The sequence below is a fragment of the Antennarius striatus genome, chromosome 16 (genome assembly GCF_040054535.1).
Source record: "Antennarius striatus isolate MH-2024 chromosome 16, ASM4005453v1, whole genome shotgun sequence".
Classification (NCBI taxonomy): domain Eukaryota; kingdom Metazoa; phylum Chordata; class Actinopteri; order Lophiiformes; family Antennariidae; genus Antennarius; species Antennarius striatus.
The window spans coordinates 1,889,259-1,910,112 of NC_090791.1; the positions used below are offsets into that span (position 1 = coordinate 1,889,259).

At 39.5% G+C, this 20,854-nt stretch overlaps 2 protein-coding genes across 4 annotated transcripts in view; one reads left to right on the forward strand and one right to left on the reverse strand.

Annotated features, from left to right (window-relative positions):
• LOC137609806 (amine sulfotransferase-like) overlaps positions 1 to 20,854 on the forward strand; it is a 28,497-nt gene that overhangs the window by 562 nt on the left and 7,081 nt on the right. Inside the window, exons 2-6 of one of the 2 annotated variants that reach the window (XM_068337108.1) lie at positions 9,030 to 9,116; positions 9,361 to 9,562; positions 13,876 to 14,003; positions 14,557 to 14,647; positions 20,522 to 20,641. In XM_068337108.1, coding sequence (XP_068193209.1) covers positions 20,572 to 20,641 — 70 coding nt within the window. In that variant the 5' untranslated portion in view covers positions 9,030 to 9,116; positions 9,361 to 9,562; positions 13,876 to 14,003; positions 14,557 to 14,647; positions 20,522 to 20,571. Of the gene's footprint in view, positions 1 to 9,029; positions 9,117 to 9,360; positions 9,563 to 13,875; positions 14,004 to 14,556; positions 14,648 to 20,521; positions 20,724 to 20,854 lie in introns of those variants that run through there. The other variant, XM_068337110.1, reaches the window with a different exon arrangement.
• LOC137609809 (amine sulfotransferase-like) lies at positions 6,775 to 10,049 on the reverse strand. 2 transcript variants are annotated; one of them, XM_068337113.1, is made up of 6 exons: positions 9,644 to 10,049; positions 9,340 to 9,545; positions 8,777 to 8,903; positions 7,815 to 7,909; positions 7,397 to 7,562; positions 6,775 to 7,327 (listed from the first exon to the last, which is right to left on the reverse strand). In XM_068337113.1, the coding sequence occupies exons 1-6, from the start codon at positions 9,795 to 9,797 to the stop codon at positions 7,218 to 7,220; spliced, it is 858 nt and encodes a 285-aa protein (XP_068193214.1). In that variant the 5' UTR covers positions 9,798 to 10,049; the 3' UTR covers positions 6,775 to 7,217. The 2 variants fall into 2 exon arrangements, 1 of the variants encoding a protein (XP_068193214.1); XR_011038380.1 differs by lacking the exons at positions 6,775 to 7,327; positions 9,644 to 10,049 and having other exon boundaries at positions 7,420 to 7,732; positions 8,777 to 8,833; positions 9,340 to 9,479.

Consider the following 20,854-nt stretch of genomic DNA (forward strand, 5'->3'; position numbering starts at 1 on the left):
GAGGAGAGAAGGTGAAACCAATCAGGTGCAAGGTCAACTATCACACTGCTGGTGAACGTCACACAAAATGAGGAGGTGTAATTAGAAATTGAAATTAGAGGGACAAGTTGGGGGCAAATGTGTTTTAACACTTTCTGGTGGGCTGGGCTTCTTTGTTTACTCCAGTTGAACTTCAGAGACAAATCAGCAAGTCTCTCCTGAAAAAGTTCAGCAACTCTTTCCCTCTGGGCTACAGTGAAGTAGCCCAGGTTACTTTATTTTCTTAATTGAAAATAAAGTAAATATTACATGACAAGACCAACAAGAAAAATAACAAGTGAGTCGTTGGAAGAATTAGAGTCTTGGAAGGCTGTAATCATGTAGACTGGGCAAAAGTAGGAATAAATATTTGTGTAGCTGGGTTATGTAAGGTAACAGTATAATAGAAATGAATCACCTAGACCAGGGGTGGCAAACTCATTTTCACTGAGGGTCACATCAACATAATGGCTTCCCTCCCTCAAAGGGCCAGATATAACTTATAAATGTAACTCAAAGTAATGTAAAATACCCCCTAAAATACCATTTTCTCTTGTCCCAACCCCTTAATGAGAGAAAAACTGAATCTCAACAACAGTTACAAATGGTATGTTTTTCATATCATCTGATTCATTGCTGTCTCTTGCAACTGTGGGACATTTGTTTTAATAAGCATAATATTTCAAATAATAATTATTTTTCATGGAAAATATGTCGCACAGCATGCACGCAAATCTGTTACACACCCCAGGGGTGTGACTAGTAAACAGATTATTATATTTTAAACTGCTCTGCCAGGTAGACCTGAATAAACAGGGAAAAACACGAGACAGAGTCAGTTTCAGTGTTGGTTGTTCTCTCTTCCTTGGTCATCTCGATTTATTAACAGTCAAGTATCTTAAATCACTTTACTTTTCTTTCTTTGTTTTAAAGGGTTTCAATCATTTCAATCATAAATCATGTTCACAAAATATCAATGACACATATTTTCTCCATACAGTTTCATCATCAATACATTCTTCTTTTCACATATGTCCATATTACCATATGTTTTCATTACTCAGCATCCATATACTGTAATGTTTGATTTCTAATAATGTTGATTTTTACCAATCATGTTGCTTACTGCATAGAATTAGTCCATTCTGTTTTCGTATCGTCACATCCCTAATGACTGTATTGTTTTTAATCATCACATCACTATTAAAGTATTCATAGAATCATGTAATCATTTCTATCATCGTAGCCATGCAAATCAAGAAATAATCATGAACCAAATACTAACACTGGATTAGCATAATCTAGTGTATAAAGACAACTAGATGCACTTCAAGGCAAAACTGGAGAGAATTAACAATATATAAAAAACGGAAGTGTACTCTTTCAATGTAAACAATAAATCACACATCTAAAACACAAAACAGAAGCTTGCAAGACTAAAGGAGCAACAAAAATAATACTATCAGTGAAAAACACTCACATGTCACGCAGTGGACGGCCGTAATGGCTGCTGCCATGAAACTTAGCGTAGAACTCTAGATTCCACTACGTACATCAAACTACTGCAAAATAACGTCATTTCTGGCATAAAACCAAGTCAAGTTTTAAATCTACTTTATTGTCCACACGTGGGGAAATTATCTTTACACTCTTCATTCTTTTTGCATGTGGTTACAGTCTTTTTATTAGTCATGCATGGCGGAATGTGGAATAGGTGTATTCCTAGAATATAGATCCCTATTCATTCTCAATAAACATAAAGGCTATTCAAAGTACAAGAAAAGTATCTAATATAACAAAAATGTGACTACACTTTTGTGTATGTCACACACGCAACTGTGCATGGTAGAAGAAGAAGGAAACAGTGAGTCACATGATACGCTAGACTTGACATCATCAAACAGTTTTCCAAAGACTGGGTTGAGCAAAGTTAAGTCCTTTCTTCTATTTTTCGTATTTTTATAACATAGTTAGCCTTGACTGAACGTTTCACTCTACTTCATACAACCCTGTTACACTTATTATCAGACTAAGACTTCTTTTTTTTCTTATTTATAAAGGTAACTTTGTCCTCTTCATCAGCAGTAATAGCTAGCTGAGCAGAGTTTGAGTGTAGTCAGATTTCAGAAACTACCATATGTAATTTAATTCCACAATTATCTTGGTGGTCAAGAGGTGCTTCCAGATGACTGGACAACTACAGCTAATGTGATCAGGGAGACAGGTAGGAGAGTACTTGGTGTGTCATCTGGAAGGAAAGTAGATAAGGAGACTTGGTGGTGGAATGAGGAGGTTCAGGAGTGTATACAGAGAAAGAGGTTATATAAGAAAAATGGGACACTGAGAGGACTGAGGAGAGTAGACAGGAGTACAGGGAGATGCAGCGTAAGGTGAAGGTAGAGGTAGCAAAGGCCAAACAAGAAGCTTATGATGATTTGTATGCTAGGTTGGACAGTAAGGAGGGAGAGACTGAACTATAACGTTTGGCAAGACAGAGAGACAGAGATGGGAAGGACGTGCAGCAGGTTAGGGAGATTAAGGATAGAGATGGAAGTCTATTGACAGGTGCCAGTAGTGTGATGGGAAGAGTACTTTGAAGAGTTGATGAACGTGGAAAATGAGAGGGAACAAAGACTAGAAGAGGTGACTGTTGTGGACCAGGATGTAGCAAAGATTAGTAAGGATGAAGTGAGGAGGGCATTGAAGAGGATGAAGAGTGGAAAGGCAGTTGGTCCTGATGATATACCTGTAGAGGTATGGAAGTGTCTAGGAGAGGTGGCAGTAGAGTTTCTGACTGGGTTGTTCAACAGGATCTTAGATAGTGAGAAGATGCCTGAGGAATGGAGGAGAAGTGTGCTGGTGCCCATTTTTAAGAACAAGGGAGATGTGCAGAGTTGTGGCAACTACAGAGGAATAAAGCTGATGAGCCATACAATGAAGTTATGGGAGAGAGTAGTGGAAGCTAGACTAAGGGCAGAAGAGAACATTTCTGAGCAGCAGTATGGTTTCATGCCAAAAAAGAGTACTACAGATGCAGTATTTGCTTTGAGGATGTTGATAGAGAAGTCCAGAGAAGGTCAGAGGGAGCTGCATTGTGTTTTTGTAGATCTGGAGAAAGCTGATGACAGGGTGTCCAGAGAGGAACTGTGGTATTGTATGAGGAAGTCTGGAGTGGCAGAGAAGTATGTTAGAGCGGTGCAGGACATGTATGAGGACTGTAAGACAGTGGTGAGGTGTGTGTAGGTGTGACAGAGGAGTTCAAGGTGGAGGTGGGACTGCATCAGGGATCAGCTCTGAGCCCCTTCTTGTTGCTATGGTGATGGACAGGCTGACAGACGAGGTTAGACAGGAATCTCCATGGACTATGATGTTTGCAGATGACATTGTGATCTGCAGTGAGAGCAGGGAACAGGTGGAGGAGAAGCTAGAGAGGTGGAGGTTTGTCCTGGAAAGGAGAGGAATGAAGGTTAGCCGCAGTAAGACAGAGTACATGTGTGTGAATGAGAGGGACCCAAGTGGAAGAGTGAGGTTACAGGGAGAAGAGATCAAGAAGGTGGAGGACTTTAAATTCTTAGGGTCAACAGTCCAGAGCAATGGAGCGTGTGGAAAAGAGGTGAAGAAGCGTGTCCAGGCAGGATGGAACGGGTGGAGGAAAGTGTCAGGTGTGATGTGTGATAGAAGAGTTTCAGCTAAAATGAAAGGAAAGGTGTACAAAACTGTGGTGAGACCAGCGATGTTGTTTGGTCTAGAGACAGTGTCACTGAGGAAAAGACAGGAGACAGAGCTGGAGGTAGCAGAGATGAAGATGCTGAGGTTCTCTCTGGGAGTGACCAGGAAGGATAGGATCAGGAATGAGTACATCAGAGGGACAGCAGAGGTTCTGGAGATAAAGTCAGAGAGGCCAGACTGAGATGGTTTGGACATGTCCAGAGGAGAGATAGTGAATATATTGGTAGAAGGATGCTGAGTTCTGAACTGCCAGGCAGGAGGCCTAGAGGAAGACCAAAGAGAAGAAGTAAGGAAAATATCTGACATTTGAGGCAGCTGAAGCCTCACAAAGCTTCCACAGGGTTTGTCTGATTGTTCTGCAAAATTCCGCAAAAACTAAGTTTGGAACTTTGAATCCACACGGAACAGTGACATCTGGATTATGAACTGCAAGTATATCATCTGTTTCATGTAGGCGTCCATGTTCAGGCCTGTGAGTGACATTAACTGAAATACAGCTCATTCGAGAAACATGCATTGATACTCTAAATGCAGTACAACTACTAGCCACTGTATTTTGAATTCTTTAGCATCAAACCTTTGCTTCTTTGACATTGCAAAAATTTTTTCGAAAATCATTGCAGAGCAAACTTTTGGAATGTGGGATTCAAAATCATAACCTTAGGACCCAAAGTCCAAAGTTGCATCATGGAGCAGGTGTTGTCATAAAATGGGAACTCTTGTGGGCAAATCAAACACAGCTCCCTCAACAGAAAGAAAAGAAAAAGATACGCAACTACTTTACTTATTAAAACGAAACACAAATCTACTTTTAGTTACTTGTTTTAAAGAATTTGGAGACACATTGTGTTATTAAGGCAGCTCTCTGCCAGAACGACAGACAAAAAGGGCAGAGCAACAGAAGTAGTCAGGAAACGTCGTTTGGGATCCTTTTTTTTTTTAATATAGAGAATAGCCTACCCAAGCGTTCAAACAGATGAGTGACGCCGGGTGAGCTGTGAACCGGGCATTGATCAAACAGTGATGACGTCTGGACTTCATCTATCACACGATCAGTATCCTTTGACACACACCCCAGAACATTGTGCCAAACCACCCTGCTTTTCAAAGGACTCTGTTGTACAGTGATGTGATGAAATGTATATTTCATTTCTGTGAGATAGTTTGAATTTTAGGAAATTATTGTTTTGAAAACTGAGACAGTTAACATTGAAAAGTTATTAAACACACAAATCCTTCATCAAAGTTAAAACTTGTTATCTTTGTCTTCTGTTTCACTCTCAGGACCTGAAGATAGTCGTAACTAACGCCTGCATCCTCTTAGGTAAAATCCTGCATTAAACAGACATTGAGAAAGTTGAGAAAATCTACTTTTAAGAACATGAAGAAGGATCCAAAACCAAAGTATGATTTTTTTGCCAAAATCAAGAGTAGAGAACAATTTCATCTACAAAGGTAATATAACTGTAACATTTGCACCTGTGGAGAACCATGTGACCAGATTTCTGTGCCATCACAGGTCAGGTCAGTGACTGGAAGAACTAATCTATCGTAGGTCAGAAAGAAAGAGTCGATCGACTCCTTAGGGAGAGACTCTGTGATTTTTCCTTTAAATTCATTGGGGAATAAAGAAAAAAGCTGCAATGTCCCATAGGATTATAAACATTTTTTTAAATATGTGTGAGGCCCCCTATGTAAATAAGCCTTTATAATGTGTTTGACCCACATTAAGAATTCTGTGCCAAGGAAGAATGATGACACATGAAAAAAAGATTAACAAAATCGTTTGGCAAATATGTCTTTATTGAATGTCACTGTTTACAGACATTTTGTTTGTTTAGGCCAGCGAGAGAATGTTACTTCATCACATCAGAGTCAAAGTCAGAGTCAGCTTTATTGTCTAATGTACCATTTATGCACGGCATACAGCACAGATGAAATTGCAGTCGTCTCTGACCCACGGTAGACAGTGCAACAAGCAGTACAACACAGGTAGTACAACACAGGCAGTACAACACAGGCAGTACAACACAGGCAGTACAACACAGGTAGTACAACACAGGCAGTACAACACAGGCAGTACAACACAGGCAGTACAACACAGGTAGTACAACACAGGCAGTACAACACAGGCAGTACAACACAGGCAGTACAACACAGGTAGTACAACACAGGCAGTACAACACAGGCAGTACAACACAGGCAGTACAACACAGGTAGTACAACACAGGCAGTACAACACAGGCAGTACAACACAGGCAGTACAACACAGGCAGTACAACACAGGCAGTACAACACAGGCAGTACAACACAGGCAGTACAACACAGGCAGTACAACACAGGCAGTACAACACAGGCAGTACAACACAGGTAGTATAACACAGGCAGTACAACACAGGCAGTACAACACAGGCAGTGTAACAAGCAGTACAACACAGGCAGTACAACAGGCAGTACAACACAGGCAGTGTAACAAGCAGTACAACACAGGCAGTACATCAGACAGTACAACACAGGCAGTACATCAGACAGTACAGCACGAAGTATAAGACGAAACACAAGGGATGGGTAACATCTCTATACACTCTAATCCCGTAGGGGAAGTGACGTGTGTGCAGTCCCTGAGTTGACGGGGGGAGAGAGAGATAGGTAGTCAGGTGCTGGGGGGGGCAGGGCAGTGTGAGGGTAGAGTTCAGGGCTATGGCAGGGGGCAGAGCAGGGAGGGAGTTGAGCCTCCTGACCGCCTGGTGAAAGAAACTGTCCTTGAACCTGCTGGTTCTGGCCCCAGACTCTGCAGTCTCCTACCTGATGGCAGCAGGCTGAAAAGGCTGTAAGGGGGGGGGGGTCACCTGCAATGCTGATGGCTTTGCGGGTGAGGCGGGTGTTATAAATGTCTGTGAGGGAAGGAGGCAAACATCTATTGTTTTAATGTCATACTATCAATCTGAACTGCTTTCCCTCTACCAGTAGAACTACCAGTTGATCGTGATCGACGTATCAAGCATCCCTGTCGTGGATGGTGAAAATTCCTGACTAGGGTACGTTGTTCTTAAGCTACTGGAAACATGCTCAACTTTTGCTTGTGAATAACTAAATAATTAAAGCAATATAATGAAGCCCCATTCAGAGCCAATCCCTTTGTACCAATGAACATCTGTGGAATCATCCACTTAGCAACACGTTTCCCAATCTGCTGCTGACCCTGTCTCAACTTTATTGGGTGATAGGAGGGAAAATTCTGCGGATTTCATTCTTAATACCCTTCGTCCATTATGGCCGTTGTACAACATGGCTCTTTAAACCATCATGACAGGTAAAGACATGATCTATTTCTTGTGACATTCACTGAAGACAACAGTTTGAACAGCTGAGTTTATTCATCATTATTTGAGCGGTTTGAGGCAGACCTTGTGTGGTGTATTAAAAGTTAGTGTCTACATTGTAAAGTAATAAGTGCAGGTCAGGGTGGTTCATTCCCAGATGAACTTCAGAGACAAATCACCGAGTTTCTCCTGAAGGTGTTGATCAATTCTTTCACTCTGAGCTACAGTTAAGTAGTTCTTCCAGTCACCGATCTGACCTGTAATGAAAAAATAAATAAATGATGTTGGTCTACATGCTAGCATAGATATTAGTTATGTTACATTACCTTTACGGAGATGGTCTCCCTCTTCTTTTGTCATAAACTTGTAGTTTGCTTTTGGATCCTTCTTCATGTTCTTGAATGTAGATTTTTCTACAACCTTCTCAACGTCTGCTTCACTCAGGTTTTTACCTAAGAAGTTGCAGATCTTAATAACTGCTGCCTTCAAGTCCTACAAGACAAAACAATACTTTAAAGAGTAAACTAATGAAACATTGATGTAGATTATGGATCAAGTTATTTTAATTATTTTTCATTCATGCATCTTGTTGAAGACAGGACAATAGTCTTCAGCCGCTTTTTCTGCTTTGTGGGTCATTGGTCTGCTGGAGCCTATCCCACCTGTAGTCGGATAGGTCAGCTGTAATAGTGACACGGCGTTGTGGAGTATTAGTTTTCATACGGTTTCAATTGATAGTCTTACCATAACCATGTCCTCATAGGTCAGATAGAGGATGTTGTACTGGTCTGCCTTTGATATCCACTTTCTAATGTGGTCAAACCAGAGACATGGTCCCACTGCAAGATCAATCAATCAATCAACTTTAATTTATGTAGCACTTAATCACATCATACATCTCAAAGCGCTTTAACAGACAGAGAAACCTAATAGAACCCCGGAATAAGCATAAGAGACAGCAGTGGGGAGAAACTCCCTCATTGAGGAAGAAACTCCGGGCAGGACCCAGATGGAGTCATGTTTTCAAAAACAGTTCAGTCACTCTTCACACCTATTTTTTAAGCTAACATCTTCTCTGTTGCCTCTGAATTAAATTTTCCATAAGTATTGATGAGTAGATAATGACGTTTTTTAAATGAAGACAGTGATATTTTCATTTAAAACAAATATTTACACAATTCCGACATTTTTAAAAAAAATGTAATTTATGAATTGTTTCCAATTCATCTCTGTATGTCTGTCTTTTTTGTCTGTCTATCTACATCATGTTTGTTGACTTTCTGTAAAATATTATCATATTCAATGACTTTTTCCACTTGCTTTAAAATAGAATGTGAAGATCTGCACCTTCCCCAATGCATTTGTGTGCATTAAAATAAAAATTTTTTGAAGAATTTTGAGGTTTACTCACGTTTTTAGACACACTGCTATTGTTGTGAACATAACTCTGTCTGTCTGTCTGTCTGTCTGTCTGTCTGTCTGTCTGTCTGTCTGTCTGTCTGTCTGTCTGTCTGTCTGTCTGTCTGTCTGTCTGTCTGTCTGTCTGTCTGTCTGTCTGTCTGTCTGTCTGTCTGTCTCTATCCATCCATAAACATAAGCCACTTGATAAATCATTTCATCAGACCAACTGCTGATAACTTTTAAATACTTTACCACTGATGTAACAACACTGCAGAAGTAGATGTTGTAGATCTGATGGTTCTCACCGTTTCCCTTCAAGAAATCCTCAAAGAATTGCTCAAAACTCTCTGGAGTCTTAAATCCTGGATAGACATGACAGTAGTGGTAATAAGAGACGACAATGTCCTTTGGATTCCTCATCACATGTATAATCTGACATGTAAACAAACAACAGTCAGCCTGTGGTCCAGAACAACCAGTATCACTGTTACAGAAATGCACAATGCTATTTAAAATGTACACCTCATTTCTTTTTTTCTATTCTGTTTTTATTTGGAGCTGTGGAGCAGTATAAGATTGCCAGTTGTGATTGGGCCAGATTTCACTCATGATGGTAGTCTAATGATTTTTTCCTGTCGTAGGAAGGTAAGCATTCTTTTGGTTTGACTCTGCATTTATGTGTTAATTTGAATAATAATAGTATTTAAGTATGTGTGAAGTAAAATAGTATGTCCCTCAGGCCTTTGAGATAGTTGTGCAATTTTTGTGGTTAGGATGTTCAGCACCTGATGTCTATAACATTTATACGTTCTCATGATCTCATTCATACTTTTATTTACTGACTGAATTTAAGTTCCAACACACTGACCTTTGCCTTCTTGTCCTTCAGTCCTGGAGGCATGAGCTCTGGAATCAGATGAGAGGAGAAGAGTCTTGGAGATGGTCGGAGGGAATAAGGCTCCAGATCCTCTGGGTACTCCAACCACGGCATCTGCTCATAGTTGTTTGGGTATGCATTCAGACCTCCATCTAACTCACAGATGGAGATGATGATCTGCTGAGACCATATACTTCCTGTATGGAAGCGTCAGGTAAATATTTACACACCATGCCATGTCAGTAAATTCCATACCGTCTGCAATAAATGTGAATCCATAAATATTTGTCCTGACCTGACTTTGGATGAGTGACAAGGATTATGTCACTATCTCGAATTTCAAAGGTCTCCAGTGAATCGATGTGCTCTGGAGTTGTCAATGCGATTTCAAAGTTGAAATTTTTGTATCTGACTCGATAGTTATCAAGTTTTTCGTGGTTTTTCCACATGATGATGAGAAAACTGTCAAAATAGCTGTAAAAGATAAGTGTACTTAATGACCTCTCTCACAAAACCGGTAAATTGCACAACTCTTAGACAGTAGTAAGTTTAATCCAAATATTTAAAAAGATCAGAGATCAATTTAAAAAGGCACTCTCAGGGAGGAAATTCAAAGTACAAAAGAAAAACGGACAATCAGGAACAAAACTTTCTCAAGCTTGAATTAAACCTGAAAAGGTGAAAACCTGGCTGGGGTACAGGAAAGAACGAGAATCAGCTGGAAGATAAAGGGAGAGAAGGACTATTTATACATGAGGTGGAGGAGTGAGCTGCACACTGCTGGTGAACGTCACTCCAGGGGGGGCAAGGGTTTGAAAATAGAGTGAAAGTTGAGCGCAAAATAAAACAGAAAATGTTCGATGGGACTTGGCGTGAATAACTTTAACTTAAAGTCTTCGTTGCAAGAACTGTTTGAATATGAATCCAGTCAGATGTCAATTTTTGTAGAATTACCAGACATCTTACCAGACAAATGTAATTTCCCCCAGGGGATCAATAAAGTATGCCTTCTTCTTCTTCTTATGAATTATATTCAGTGATATTTTAATTTTACCCTTGTGGTTTCACATTTTTGATTCAGTTACTTTAGTTTCCTCATATGAACATCCAAACTTGTGTCACAAAGTGTTATAAAGTATGATTAATTTATTCATTTAACATACGAACAGCTACTGCCTGAATGCGTGTGTGTAAATTTTATGGTGGGCGTGGCTTCTTTGTCTATTCCAGACCAAGTTCAAAGACAAAACCCAGAGTATCTCCTGAAAAAGTTCACCAACTCTTTCACTCTGGGCTACAGTAAAGTAGTTCTTCCAGTCATCGATCTGACCTGTAATGGAAAATAAAGTAAGAATTACAACTGATGTCTCTGTGTATGATCTCAGTTATCCAGGTAGAAGTAAATCAAGAAAAAAAAAAGATGGAACTGAGCTTGTTGAGTCTAGTCCTGAGGAGGTGTCTCTCCTGTGTTGATCCATACGCTTGTGTTGTAGTTGTTCAGTCTCCCCAATGTTCAAGTCAATGCATTCCTCCATGGACTGGACAGCATTGATCACTTCTTTGATCTGTTTGTGGTGTTTTGTCTTTTGGGTGGACCAGCTTCTGTCTTAGGCTGTGTCCAGATTTTAAATATATTGGAATCAAGCTACTCCCTGGAATTTATATACAAAGCAAAGAATGGATCTGTGTGAAACCATGTTCTCCTATGATGTTACATTGCTCTTCACCTACAATACAAACATAGAAGAAGTGAGAACAGTGAGGGGAAAATTTCTTAAAGACCATGCACCCGTGAAGATGTTACGGACAACATCCTACCCTTCTTGGAATGCACAGAACACCTTGAAATAGATGGGAATCTCATTGAGGGGTGCATAAAACCCATTCACACCAAGACCGTCTTTTTGATTCCCATCACCCACTGTAGCGTAAGTTAGGGGTCACCAGAACCCAGAAATACAGGGCCTGAAACATCCTCACCAGAATTGAAGGAAAGGTCAAGGAGCACACATCAGGAACGCTCTAAGACACGCGGCCACCTGATCTGGGCATTTGACAAGTCAGTTGAAAGCCTAGCAATAACTACTTATGAGACCTGTACTGTTGGGAATGTGGATGGAAGAGAACTATACAAACATCAAAAATATAGATAAAATCACAAATCAATGGAAAAATTAAAGATATGTTGAGTAAAGATGTAATAATGTTGAGAGTGCTATAAACAGGGCGATTGGGTAGAAGTTTGAATAAATGTCAATGTGGCCACTTTATATGAGGTAACGGTCATTATGACCTGGGTTATTCCATGAAATGGAAATGGATCACCTAAGCAAATATTATTTTACTGCATGTCGCCAATGGTCTGATCAACCAAGGCCAGCGCAAAGACAAAGTAGTAACAAAAATTAAAGGTCTGAAACTATCAGAAAAACTAGACTTTCCAGGACTTCCAGACTGTCACGTTGGACCACGCTACCAAATGGACGAAGTAGAACCTTCACCCCAAGTGGATGTTTTTCCCCAAACCAAGAAGGATTAACTCAACAGAACACTTCTACTCTTTTCTGATGTTACCCTTGGTTAGAACAACAATGCGCTGTGAGGGTCTTGGGTTGATGTGTCAAATGATCCTTTCTATGATGGATGTGACTTCCCCACCATGTGTGCCTTCAGTCTACAGTTTACTGTACTTTCTGCTTTAAATGCTCTCTACTTCTGCTGCTTTTCTTTTACTTCTCATGCATGTCTCTAAAGTGCAAGTCTTTATGTTGGGTGTTTTTTGTGTTTATTTTGTCTATTGTTATTGTTTGAATTGTTGTTTGTATTTAGATAGATAGGTGGATATTTTATTGAGGGACATTTCGTATATCATCTACTCACAATAAATACATAAACACACAAAACAGTTATACAACACTGACCCACAAGGTGAGCAAAGCACATCTATTGGCATATCTATTTACAATATCTATTTATTATAGTTTTGGTATGTAAATGTATATGAGCAGACGTTATATGGAATTCCCCTCGGGAATAATAAAGTACTGTATATGTATATATTTGACTATCTCTCTATCAGCTCACAAGTGATGACGAAAAGAAGGACTTTAGTTTTGTCTCAGATAACGAAACAACTGATTACAGTCAACTTGTGGCACTGAGCGGCTTGACGACCCGCTTAGGTGTGAGGGACTGCTCTAGAACACCATTGGATGAGAACGCAGAGTCCCAGGATACAAATGAAGGATTTATTGCCCGTCATTTTCCTTTTTGGACTTTGCCTCTGCTGAGTCTGAAACGACCCTCCTGATCTATTGCTAAAAAAATATATCTATATCCCCCTTAAAGCAGCAATTACAATTAGAATTAAAGAAAGGAACAAGTTATTTTAGAAATTAGACTAAGTGTGATTATATTGATTAATCTTTTGCTAACTAATGTGAATGACTTACAATGCAGTGGTGAATAAATTTCCCTGCGATAACATTAAAAAAATATCAAAACTGTATTTCAAATAGCCAGTTGTCCATGACATAAAAAAATAGGATTTCTCTGTGTGCTTATCAACAAGCTCTAAATGGGTACTCATAGTCTAGTCCATTTACATATATGCCCAGAAGGCCTCCATCCTAGCCCTCGAAATATACCTAGTCAGTAATAGGAGTCATGATTGGTGCACTACCTTTGTTGGTAGGATTCAAGGCACGGCTCGGTCTAAATTAGGAATTCCCTGCTGATATTGACCTGAGAGGAAGCAGGGCAGATGCCCAACGAATGCAGGTAATTAGAACTTGAAAACGTCTAATCCTGTTCAGTCAGGGAGGAATGTATTTGACTTGTACATCGGGGAGACCAAAAAACTGCTCCACAAGCGTATGGATCAACAGAGGAGAGACGACTCCTCAGGACTAGACTCAGCAGTCTGGTCTGTTGGGACAGCATTCCCTGAGAGATAGAAACCAAGTAGCTGAGGTCAAAGTAATTTAAAAAAAACTGTTCAAAGTAATCTCTCCCAGCAGTGCTGTGATTTAAAAATGATCACCTTTGTGATGTGGTGATTATTTCAAATTATTGCTGGCACAGATTAGGTGGTACATGTTAGATGCTGTATCATCTCTGTACCAGTATTAAGGCCAGCTATACAAGAGAGTCAAAGCTTATTGAATGCACTTACCTTGTTGTACCAGAGATGTTGGAACCAAATGCATTGAGATTAAAATGAAACTTTGGTTTTTTTGGTTAGTGTGTTTACAGTAACAAACCTGTGAATGTGAATGAAGGGTTACACAAGTTTTTTTTACACACCTGACTTTGGGTAGGTAATGAAGTGGATTCCTTCCAACTGGTTCCCCAGCGTGTTCGTTTGATAATCAGGATAGACAGATGACTCTTGAGATGATGGTTTAAGTTTGTGGTACTTTACTTAACAGAGCTCTGGTCGTTCTCCAATAACAAACATCAATGCATGTGGTATGAGAAGGACAAGTTCACATCTCAAGACAGTGGTTTATGTACTCTTCAACACAGGCGTGGCATCACATGACTCCTTTGCAGGAATGCAATTACTGGCAGATTCAGATGAGTGGTCTCGGAAACAGGTGGTGAATGCACAATAACCTCAAGGTCTATAAGCTACACCTTCAAAGGCCAGAAAGGTGAGCTTATTTAGCAAGTGTTTATTGTATCTTGTGAAGGAATGTTCAAGGAATTCCTCTACAGTTCAACTAAATGACAAAGTGTGTGTCTGGAAAATAAATGATGTCCAAGAGGTTCACCTAAAGTCCTTCTAAAACTAGAGGACAAAAAGATTGAGATAATGATGACTTTGAGAAACCTGGGCAATAAACCTAAGGGTCAGCTAATGGTCAAAGGGTTTACATGCTATTCACTTACATAGATCTGATAATGAAACTGACGTACCTTCAGTAACAAAGAAGACATCACAGTCTCTAATTTGAATCGATGACTTCTGAGCCTGTAAATCCTTTTTTAAATGTTTCCTAAAAGTTTTCATACAGAGATGGTTGCTAATCTGCTCCACGTCTTAGAGCTTAACTCTAAACTCTGATTTTCACGTTACATAATGGCAGTTTGTACACACTGGTTGGTTACACGTTTGTACATGGTCTTAGATGTCGTTGAGATAGAACTTTATGAGTCCCACAGTGATGATTCAGTAGTTTTTATTTAGCGTTTGTCTCTTTGTAGCTTCACATCATCAGAACGACCTCCACTGTCCCCATGTTTGTTGTTGAAGAAGCTTGTGACGTTTCTCGTCTACAGCGTTTGATCCGGACACGTAAGTTAGAGACTAAGAACTTTATTACCTTTGCTACCTTCAGAACTGTTCCTGTTTTCAACGTTATTTTGGACTGTTGTTCGTATTACTGAGATGAGGAAGTGGAAACATCAGAGTTCACTGACGTCACGGGAGAGACCAGAAGTGATGAAACGTTACTGTTGGTGACGTTTCATCACTGCTGCACTGGTACAAAAGGTGAAAGCTTCCAGGGTTTGACATTAAACCCGCAGGTTTCTTCAACCTTTGTTTTAGGGAAATAGATGTCATATGTCAGCCATTTTAATACGTTGGGTGTTATTCCAGCAACTTACTATAATGCTAACCCAACCCAAAGCCCAACCTTATCCTTGAATCAGTTCCAAAACTCATTTGAAGCCCCCTTCTGAGCAGAGAGTGGACTCTTTTGTTTTTCATTATTATAGAACGTAATTTAAAAGGACTGTAATTCTTTTAACATTACAGTTCTTTTTTTAAAATTAATTCCCGTAAGAACCTACAGGTCCTGACATGAGTGGAAATTACGTTCAGCTCTACGTTTACCAGGCTTTGACGGTCTTGGTTAGTTCCCAGTCTAAGATTGGTTGAGAAACCTTCAAACATATTTGCATTTGTGAATTAAAATCCTGAGGATTTCACTACTTCACAAAGTTTGGAAGTTTTTTTTTTGGAAAATTAGTTTAACTTTAATCTGAGATGCAGCCTAGGATGTTGTTCTACCAACATTCCAAAAGATGGCAGCAATGTCTTGGGATATTAAAAACACATGTCTGTTTTTCCATTGGGTTTTGACTGTTGCTTTGAGTTTTTGTGTATGGAATATTTTAGTAGTATCTGTTTTGCATTACTACTTATTAGCGGTTTCATTACGCTGTTAATTTCTAACCATGTGTTAACAGAAACAGAAGACATAAGAATCTTTTCCAAGAGATGAAACAATTCAGGCAGGAGTTTTTCAGATACAGCTTCCATGTGAATATCATCGTAACTCCTGACTTTCAATTTCTGTCCAAAATCTCACCTTGTATTCACAGTCTGATAGCTAACTCACCAAAATGCTACATCCTTGCTAAGGCTGTTCTCACCCATCCAATCAATCCAATCCAAACCAAAATAATCCGCTTTATCAATGTCATATCATTAAAAATGGGTCTCTCCTACCTGGTAATGTGAAAAAACTGCTAAACACAATATTGTCTGCCAGAGGGAACGTAGAAACAACAAACCAGGTATCTCCACTAGGGGGAGATAAAAACACGGAAGACTGAATCCCAGACTGCAAAACAAGGTCCACAAAGACACAAAGACATGTTTTGATGAGTGTGGAATAACACGTTGACCGCAAAGACCGAGGGCACACTGTAATGAAGCCCCATTCAGAGCCAATCCCTTTGTACCAATGAACCTCTTCATCTATGGAATTGTTGACTCAGAAACACGTTTCCAAATCTTTTCCTGATGCTGTCTCATCTTTATTGGGTTATAGGAGGGAAAATTCAGGGGATTTCATTCCTAATACCCTTCGTTCATATTTGCTGTAGTAGGTTATGGCTCTATAAACCTTCATGACACGTAAAGACATGATTTATTTCTTGTGATGTTCACTGAAGACAACAGATTGGACAACTGAGTTTATTCGAGAATCTTTAAGCAGACTTTGTGTGGTATATTAACAGTATCTACGTTATAATGTAATAAGTGCATGTAGAATGATACGGTGGTCGTGACTGTCAGGGCGAGGAGGTTCATTCCCAGATGAACTTCAGAGACAAATCACCAAGTTTCTCCTGAAGGAGTCGATCAACTCTTTCACTCTGAGCTACAGTTAAGTAGTTCTTCCAGTCACCGATCTGACCTGTAATGAAAAAATAAATACTTCTGATGTTTGTTTACATGCTCGCAAAGTTATTAGTTATGTTACATTACCTTTGCGAATAAAATCTCCCTCCACTGTTTTCATAAACTTGTAGTTTGCTTTTGGATCCTCCTTCATGTTCTTGAATGTAGATTTCTCTACAACTTTCTCAACATCTGCTTCACTCAGGTTTTTACCCAAGAAGGTGCAGATCTTAATAACTGCTGCCTTCAGGTCCTACAAGACAAAACAACACTTTAAAGAATAAACTGATCCAACACTGATGTAGATTATGGATTGAGTTATTTTAATTATTTTTCATTCATTCATCCTCTTGAAGACGAGACAGTCGTCTTCAGGCGGTTTTTGTGCTTTGTGAGACACTGGTCTGCTGGAGCCTATACCAGCTGACTACAGGAAAGGCAGGGTACACCCCAGATGTGTCACCAGGGTGTTGTGGAGTATTTATTTTTCATATTGTTTCAAATGATAGTCTTACCCTAATCATTTCCTCATAGGTCAGATAGAGGATGTTGTACTGGTCTGCCTTTGATTTCCACATTCTTATATGGTCAAACCAGAGATACGGTCCCACTGCAAGATGGAATCATGTTTTCAAAAACAGTTCGGTCATTATTCACAGCTTTTTTTAAGTCAATGTCTTCTCTGTTGTTTTTGAATTAAATATTCCATTAGCATTGATGAGTGAATAATGACGTTTTTTCCATGAAGATAGAGATACTGTATTTTTATTTAAATTCTGTTTGAAAATATTTTCACTATTCTGACTTTTTAAAAAAATATGAATTGATACAATATTTTATCAAGTACTTCATATTTGCATATAAATTCCTAATAGCTATCTGCCTATTTCTCTCTTTATCTCTCTCTATATATCTCTCTCCATCTCTCTCTGGATGTTTTAAAACTGCCTTTATTTCTATTTGGGATGATTTTAATAAACAAAAAGGTAACTTTAGCTCTCTGCAGCAATGGTGGGCAGAAAAGGCAAAAGCCTGATCAAAAATCTATGTCTACAGCACACTCAAAATGCCTCAGGTGACTTGGTCAGATCTATCAGAGATCTCGAGAGTCAAGTGGCCGAACTGCAGACATTAGCAGAGTCCACAGGGGACAGAAGGCAAATTACGGCCCTCAAGGACCAAAAAGTGCTTTGGCTGAGCTGCTGAGCTTGCCTGTGAGGGGCGCCATTGTACACAGAAAGTTTAATAACGTCGCTTTGATGGATGCTCTTCTGTGGGTTGATGAGGAAAAAATGGGCAGGGGAAGCTCATTCACTCTCTCCAGTCCACCGAGGGTATGGTTCTGGAGGACAGTACAGAAATCCGTTACGTTGCAGGTTTCTATGAGGATTTGTTTCACTCTGAATACTTTGAGACACCTGAAATATTATCATCCTTTCTATCTGGTCTGCCGAAGGTGTTGGCGGAACAAAACCGCGACCTAGATGCTGACATCACCCTGCAAGAGCTGTCTGAAGCCCTGCAGGGGGTGAAACCTGTTAAGTCTCCAGGCCTAGATGGCCTGCCCATTGAGTTCTCCTGCCAAAAAAAGGAAACTTGCAAGACATCAGGAACTGTCGGCCTCCTCGGCACAGACTATACAATTACAAGCTCCTCTCCAAGGTCTTGGCCAACAGCCTAAGAAAAGTAGTGGAGCAGGCTGTTCATGTTAACCAGACTTAGGAGGTGTACCGGGCAGGCTAATCACGGATAATGTACATTTAATTTGTAACGTTTTGAACCTCTCAAGTTCATTGGACACAAGACATAATCTTATTTCTATAGACCAAGAAAAGGCTTTTGGTAGAGTTAAGCACGCGTACTTGTGGCACACTCTACAAGGTTTCGGTTTCAGCTCTAACTTTATTGCCAAGATTCAAACCCTGTATGGAGGCACTGAGAGTGTATTTAAGATTAACGGTGGACTTGAATGCTCCATCTAGGGTCCAAAGGGGCGTGAGACAGGACTGCCCCCTCTCAGGGATGCTCTACTCTCTGGCAGAAGAGCCTTTTTTAAACCAGCTGAGAGCAGGTCTCTCTGGTTTTAATTTTCCTGGTTCTTCTTGTAGTTTTAAGATGTCTGCATATGCTGATGATATTGTTGTTGCAATCAAAGACTAGCATGATGTAATCTTTTTGGAATGCATTGTACAGCTTTTCAATGGGATCTCTTCCAAGTCAACTGGGCGAAGAGCAAGGCTCTTATGGTGGGAGGTGGGCTGGACAAGATCAGACTCTGGAAAAGACTCCAATGGAAAAGGTTAAATACCTTGTGTATCTGGGAGACCAGATTTGACAGATTCTAAACTTTCTTCTGGGCCAAGCAAAGATGGCAATTTATCTAAGCAGGAGGAAAAAGGTGGAAAGTTCGTCTGACTGCAGTGCAGAAACCATTTTAAGAAGAATGTGTCAAGCAAGGATCAGAATCGATTCCAACTATTTCAGAGCTATGAATGATTTAGACCACATGTGTCACACACAAATGTGGCCCGCCACATCATTTTATGTAGTCCGCAAGAGCATAAAAGGTCAGAGTGTCTAAAAATAAACAGGACAAAAGTGTGTTTTGACCAAAACTACATTTGTGTCCTAACTTTTGTTTGATGTTATTTTTCTTTATTCATTGGACAGTTCGATCCTTGATTGATGGAGTTCTATGAGTTTAATAACCTGACAAGTTAAAAGGATTTATGTTATAGCAGAGAAACAAACAAACATATTTTTTCTGTGTAACTGTAATGTTTGTGACTTGAATAAGTAATAAATTCAGTTATTTAATGAGTAGTTAAGTAGTAGTAGTAGTAGTAGTAGTAGTAGTTAAGGAGTAGTTACATTAATTTACAATACATTGAGTTACATTTAGTTACATTTATTAGTTACATCTGGCCCTTTGAGGACAGCCATTATCCTAATGTGGCCCTCAGTGAAAATGAGTTTGACACCCCTGATTTAGACACTTTTACAAACCTATGGTGTGTCAAAGGTGTCTTATGTTTCATGTTAAGTGAGGAACTTGTGTTCAATCAGTGTGTGGATAATTCACGTATATTTTGCTTATGCATTTCACATAATGTTGTTTGAAGCGTGAGTTCCTGTTTACGTGAATCTCTCTTGGATTTTGTGTCAATGTGACTATCTTGTAATATCGACTTTATGAATAAACATGATTTTAAAAATCAATCAAATCTATCCCTATCTACCTCTATATACTGTATATCTATCTATCTATCTATCTATCTATCTATCTATCTATCTATCTATCTATCTATCTATCTATCTATCTATCTATCTATCTATCTATCTATCTATCTATCTATCTATCTATCTATAAATATAAACCACTTGATGAAACATGTCATCAAACCAACTGCTGATTTCTTTTAAATAATTACCACTGATGTAACACTGCAGAGGTAGACGTAAAGATCTGATGATTCTCACCGTTTCCCTTCAAGAAATCCTCAAAGAATTGCTCAAAACTCTCAGGAGTATCAAGTCTATCATAGACGTGACTGAAGTGGTAATAAGAGACCACAATGTCCTTTGGATTCCTCATCACATAGATAATCTGATATGGAAACAAACAGCAGTCAGCCTGTGGTCCAGAACAACCAGTACCACTGTTACAGAAATGAACTATATGTAAAATGTACATCTCACTTCCTTCTTTTTTAAGCTGTTTTAATTGAAGATGTGGAGCAGTACAAAACTTAGTGATTAGTCCCTCATGACGGTAGTGTAGAGGTAGAGAAGTATTCTTTTAGTGTGCCTCTGCATTTTCAGGTTATTTTTGATTATAATAGTATTTAAATATGTGTGTAGTAAAATACTGTATGTTCCTCAATCATTTGAGATGAAAGAGTTGTACAACGGGTTAGGTATATTCAGCACCTGATGTCTGTAACCTTTAAACGTTCTCACGATCTCATTCATACTTTTATTTTTATGGCAGGACGTAAGTTCCAACACACTGACCTTTGCCTTCTTGTCCTTCAGTCCTGGAGGCATGAGATCTGGAATCAGATGAGAGGTGAAGAGTCTTGGAGATGGTCGGAGGGAATAAGGCTCCCGATCCTCTGGGTACTCCAACCACGGCATCTGCTCATAGTTGTTTGGGTATGCATTCAGACCTCCACCTAACTCACAGATGGAGATGATGATCTGCTGAGTCCATATAGTTCCTGTATGGAAGCATCAGGTAAATAATTACCATCCCATCTGAATAAAGTATGTCTGGAATAAATGTGAATCCATAAATGTTTGTCACTGACCTGACTTTGGATGAGTGACAAGGATTATGTCACTATCTCGAAATTCAAAGCTCTGCAG